The sequence below is a fragment of the Berghia stephanieae genome, chromosome 2, assembly GCF_034508935.2.
Source record: "Berghia stephanieae isolate SIO BIC M18660-M18661 chromosome 2, UCSD_Bste_1.3, whole genome shotgun sequence".
Taxonomy (NCBI): Eukaryota; Metazoa; Mollusca; class Gastropoda; order Nudibranchia; family Aeolidiidae; genus Berghia; species Berghia stephanieae.
Genome location: NC_088361.1, coordinates 76,829,170 through 76,835,365, shown reverse-complemented (window position 1 = coordinate 76,835,365; position 6,196 = coordinate 76,829,170). Strand labels below are relative to the sequence as shown.

General features: G+C 34.5%; 1 protein-coding gene across 4 annotated transcripts in view; it reads right to left on the bottom strand.

Moving 5' to 3' along the window:
* LOC144965555 (leucine-rich repeat-containing protein 49-like) overlaps positions 1–5,754 on the bottom strand; it is a 66,705-nt gene extending 60,951 nt beyond the window's left edge. For 2 of the 4 annotated variants that reach the window (XM_078901017.1, XM_078901019.1), the window contains exons 1-3: positions 5,626–5,754; positions 2,055–2,135; positions 308–437 (exon numbers count right to left, since the gene is read on the bottom strand). In XM_078901017.1, coding sequence (XP_078757143.1) covers positions 308–437; positions 2,055–2,081 — 157 coding nt within the window. In that variant the 5' untranslated portion in view covers positions 2,082–2,135; positions 5,626–5,754. Of the gene's footprint in view, positions 1–307; positions 438–2,054; positions 2,136–5,461 lie in introns of all 4 variants that reach the window. The other 2 variants (XM_078901018.1, XM_078901020.1) reach the window with 1 other exon arrangement.
* Positions 5,755–6,196: the final 442 nt, after the last annotated feature.

Genomic DNA, 6,196 nt, shown 5'->3' with positions numbered 1-6,196 from the left:
TATCAGTCTTTACTATTGAGCCTTCACCAAAGACCGTACCTTCCACATCCCCAATTTCATTATTATTGTGTTCTCCACAACATGAATCTTTTATTTTTATGAAAATTAAATTGAAAGCGACAGTTGATGAGTCTCGCCAAAGTATTTGTGGGTGTAAATTGATCACTTATCTGTTGACGGCATAATTTTGCCATGAAATAACATTCTGTTCACAGACGTTCTACCCTAGCTGTCAAAAAGATCCTCATTCAGTTTAATTTTATTAAAAATAATTTAATGTAAGTCAATTTGAGACATGGACACTCACCTGCAAAATTGCTTAAGTGGAAATCTCCAAGTTGTTGTTGAGTTCCTCTTTTCATATTTCGAGTGTCTTTAGTATGAGTAGGTCTGAATACAACTGTCTCTTCTATTCCTTTTTCATTTCCAATGAACGGCTGTAATGGATGGAGGGAAAAATAAATGAACACAACATTCATATTTTGTCACAAAAACCAGTGATGTGATGAACATGAATCTCTTCATGTTACCTCCTTGTATTTTAAATATGCGAAACACACACCTCATTCCACTGAAATGACTTAGCAGTAAAGGCCCCATCCCGATCTATCTTCAGCTTTCTCCTCATTAGTATCGGGCTGTTCCTTGTTCAGTCTTTTACATGGTACATCCAGTATTTTATTTACCGTCCTCTTCTGCCTCCCTCCAAGGTCCCTTGAATAATGGTTTTTGCCAGTGATTCATTGTGAGAAACATGTCCAAACCAAGACAATTTTCCTCTTTGGACTAGACAGCAGGGATCCTGTGATACTGTTAGAGACAACAACTCCTCTGTAAACCGCTTCAATCAACAAATGAAAATGGTCTGTCAGATGATAACTAAAATATGCTTATAGCATTTGTTTTCAAATGCTTGCATCCTTTTTAGGATTTCTGAGGCTAATGTCCAGCTTTCGCAACCATAATATAAGAAGATTGATGCAAAAAGTGACTTTTATAGTGGTCTTGATTGGGTAGCTAGGTCTGTTTGATCTAGCAAAAAGGACTTTGCGATAAACTAAAATCCTATCTAAGGGTAGTAAGTAATTGCTATAGTCCATTTAATGCTTTTGAAACTGGGATAAACTAAGACTCCATTAGCATATTTATTAGATTAAGAATTCTTTCTCGTGGTTTTCATTCAAACTAAGCAGTGGTCAAAATCTATAGAAATGTGAGCTGTCCTATAATTATTTTTTTTAAAATTGAGCTCTATATAGCGCAATATCCACTAAATGTGCTCAAAGCGCTTTACAAGGGGTCCCTGGTCAACAGCAACATTTAACATGTAGGACGGGATATAACACCTGTTAGGCGATATTACAATTTTTCGGACAAAGACAACGCTATTAACGGCTAGGTATTCATTTTTACACCTGAGTACAGTGAGAGAATGTGAGTAAAGAGCCTTTTCCAAGGACTCAACTATGCACCGAGCGCGAGGCTTGAACCTAGGACCATCCGATCCGAAAGCAAGTGTCATACCACTAGACCACATAGCCGCTATAGATTAATTACATTACATCTGTTACATCTGTTACATCCATTACATCTGTTAAAAACATTTTACAAGGGACACCAACAGGGACACCAATGCAAGATAAGTCCTGTAGCTTGTAAGAAGAAATGAAGTGAGTAGGAAAGTGCCAGAAGACAATACAGAATAAAAATTTCGCGGCAATGATGGGGGTTCGAACCTTAATGGTATGACAACTCCATTTGGCTGGGGAGAGCATGACTCTACTGTGTGAGCTATCCACCACTATCCTCAGCTTGTAATGCACTATAACAATTTCTTTTCAACAGAGAAAACTGTTACTGATAAAATACTCTGTTTACACCTGGTACTCACTTTGACCTAAGGTAACAAATGAAGTATCATACCGCAAAACTGCAAAGACGCACTTTAAGGAGTAAATTGCTTTGACTGATTGCAATATGATTTTCTGTTCATTAAAGAATATCAACTTAAATCAAATCATGAAATGTTCTCGAACTCTGAAAACCGTCCTCACCTCTTTTGATTTAGGTATGTTGTACATTACTCATTGGAATGATCCCCTCATTGCAAAGCAGGAAATGAATAATTATGTAACCTGAAAAATTAGAATATAAATATATAAATAAATAGAAAGATAAATAGATAAAGAAATTTCAAAAATAAAAATAATTTCCTTCGTCCTAAGGTGAAATTTTTCTTTCGATCAGTTTTATTTAGAGAAAAGACCGTGACTGTGATTTCAATGACTCATTTAATATTTACAGAAAGGACAGACTAAGTCAATGTAAAAGAGGAGAGTGTGGTAGTATACCTTTTTGTGTCAAAAAACATTGACAAATAGTGTTCTAAAATATAATGAAAAAGACGATATACCTTGTTCTTCAATATCTCGTTGAAACCAAAACCACCCCTGATAGTAGGAGTTGTTTACAGGAAGGCAGACAATGACATTGAAACATCAAATGAAATTTATGTCGTCACCAAGCAAGTTGCTCAAGATTACAACAAATCAGTGATTGGAATGCTGGTGATTTTAACCTACCTGAGATAAATTGGAACAACGACACTGTCAATGAGAGTCAGCATTCCCAAAAACCTAAACAACCCTTATCTTCAGACAGCGGTCTGCAACAAGTTGTCACAGAAAACACAAGAAACAACTCAATACCAGATAGATTCCTCATAAAGCACTCATCTCATAGAGGAAAAAGTGTCTATTTTACCAGGAGTGGTGACCACAATGTTGTGCAAATTGACAACAGAATCAAACCAACCTGAATTCGACCAGTGAAGAGAAGCATCTTTTTATGGAAGCAGGCAAATATCATTAACATGGAACAAGTCGCTCAGCAATTTGCCTCTGAATTTATGGCAAATATTACACCTGATACTGATATATGTAAACAATGGGAACAACATGCGGCTATGTGGTCTAGTGGTATGACACTCGCTATTGGATCGGAAGGTCCTGGGGGCGCAGAGTTGAGTCCTTGGAAAAGCTCTTTACTCATATTCTCTCACCATACTCAGGTATAAAATGAGTACCTGGCCGTTACCAGCGCTGTCTCTGTCCGAAAAAAAATTATAATATCGCCTAACAGGCGTCATGTCCTGTCTTACATGTTAAATGTTGCTTTTGGCCTGGGGCCCCTTGTAAAGCGCTTTGAGCACATTTAGTGGATATTGCGCTATTTAAAAGCTCTATTTTTAATGGGATCTTTTGTCCACCAATAAGTAAACCATAATGATTGACAATAATATACTCCAAAAAACTACATCAAAAATCCACAAACCATGGATTAATACAAAAACTAAAAGACTTATTAGAAATAATACTTTCTTTTTCTTGAAAACCAAAAGAACAAACTTGACCATTATAAGGACAAACTTAAATAAATCAAGTCAGAAACACAAAGAGAATGCAAGAAAGCACACGGGTTTGTAAATGACATTGTAAACAACTCCTCAAATAACAAAAAACAAAAACTATGGTCTTACATTAAAGGAAAGAATAGAGACAACACAGGAGTTGCCCCCCTGAAAGACAGCCAGGGAACATTCCAATAAAACCCCAAAATAAAAACAAATCTGCTAAATCACCAATTTTGCTCAGTTTTCTCTAATCCAGATAACGAGGGGAGCACAGGCATGACAATGAAGTCAAAACAAATATGCCACTAATGACAGACATACATATAAAAAGAGAAGAGTGTGACAGAGCTCTTTCATACCATCATAGAAGACAAAACAACAGGTCCCAATGAAATACCTGACAAGCTACTAAAAAAAGATGTGCCAATCAAAAATCACCACTATTGACTTTAATTTTTAATGTTCCAGACTTCAATCAAACAAGAGAAGGTGCCTCAGGCGTGAAGGAAGCAGTGAATCATAGGCCAGTCTCAATCACATCCATCGCATGCAAATTACTGGAGCACAGGATATTCAGCAATATCTTGAAGCAGTTAGAACAACATGACATACTGATAAACACACAGCATGGCTTCAGAAAGGAGCGCTCTTGTGAAACACAACTAATAACAACTTGCATCAACCTAGCAGAAAACATAAATTAACAACTTTAGTAAAGCATTTGATAAAGTCTCGGTCGGAAAAAAAATGTAAGATTGCTTAACAGGTGTCATGTTTCGTACTACATGTTACGTGTTGCTTTTGGTCTCGGACCCCTTGCAAAGCGCTTTGAGCATGCTTAGTGGATATTGCGCTATATAAATGCTCTCTCTCTCTCTCTCTTCTTTTTCTTTTTTTTTTGTTTTGAAATTTTACTTTTGAGAGAGTCGATTTTTTCTCCTTTTATGTTTGGCCTTGCTCCGTTTCTGAGCATGAATTAAATAGCCTACATTTTTTTCTTCTATCTAACCAATTTATCACCCTCTGAATTTTTTTTGTTTGTTTGCTGTTTAATTATTTATTCTTTAACTATGTACCTTTTGAGATTGAAGTGGGGATGAATTCGAATTTGCAAAATTCTAAAGAAAGGAACCAACAGAGAGAGAAAAAAAGATTTAAAAGAAAAAGAAAAAGGTGGGGGGGGGGGGGGGAGATGGGACATTTATCCTTTGCAACGCTCTGTAGAAAGAAGACACAAAAAATTAAAAAATTGCAGAACCAGGATATGAATATAGCGTCGATTCCGACACGCCTCCTGAGGCAGACAACTTACTTAAACATTCAGCCATGACAACCACATGAATGTTGACACATATTGTGTATATATAGTAACCTACTATTCATCAACTGAAATATTGTTGGTTAATTTGATGCTTTTATTGATAATTTATTCTCTGTGTTCATCATTATTGCCAGAAAGGTGTCTGCCAATAATAGTTTTTCTTTATTGACAGACATGGCTGGCAATAATCACAGTAATAGCAGTAGCAGTACGGTATGGGATCCCTATCACTCCTCCGAAATTAAGGAAATAGAATCTATTTAAAAAAGAGCTATAAAATTCGTTCAACAAAATCCTAGAAACAAATCAAAGCCATATGTCACTCCAGTTGAAATCATTGAAAGAAAGGAGAGAGAAGAATCTATTTTACAAAAGCCAGAAAAACCAGGTCAGGTTGCCATTGTAGGCCTCCAATCGAATAAAGAGGAAACCTAGCAAATTTATGTTGGAATAATTTATGAATGTTGTCACAATCTAGAGTGGATTGCCTTCTTCACTCGTTTCTGTGCTCAAATATAAGACTGTGGAGAATAACGTGGATAGTTCCCGGTAAAACAAATATGAATGCTGAGCTAATGTCTTCCACAAAGACGTTTTAGCTTGAAGAGGCTAGGCTAGTAATAGGGGCTACATTTCTTGATGCTCAACGAAAAAAAAATGTCAAGAATGGGATTCAATTTATATTATCAATTCGTAATTCAAAACCCAAATAAAATGTTGCCACTCACTTTGTACTTTGTGTATTGAATTGTCAAGTCCAGTCAGTCAATCATTCAATCAATTAAATCTTTTTTAGTCTACTTTGACTGAATTCTTTGGCATCAATATCACTAATTTCAATTTTTATATTTATATGGCTCTATTTGAATACCTATTAACCAAAACAACTTACATCTGCATCTTTATCGCGTTAATTAGATATATATACGTATGTACTGTAGACACCCTAGACATATGCATTTGTTTACACTTGAGGATGTCTTTCCGCCATATTGAAACCTGGGAAGCCAAACTTGCGCATGGGCAATCGTGGATTGTGCATTCTTAAAAGGTGTTCCACTTAATATATTAGTAAACATTTATTGATTGATTGATTTCTTTCTTTATTTATTTATCTAAATATTTATTTGTATATTTATTTATTTGTTTATTTATTTTTTATGTATATTTATGCATTTTATTTATTTATTCAATTAATTGTTTATTTATTTATTTATTTAACATAACATAAACATAACAGGGCAAAATAGGATCAAATCCATTGAATGCCCTATTAAAAGTAATGCTATAAATCTATTGATTAAAGATTAGAATAATAAAACACGTGGTATATATATATATATATATATATATATATATATATATATATATATATATATATATATATATATATAATATATATATATATATATATATAATATATATATATATATATATATATATATATATATATATATATATAT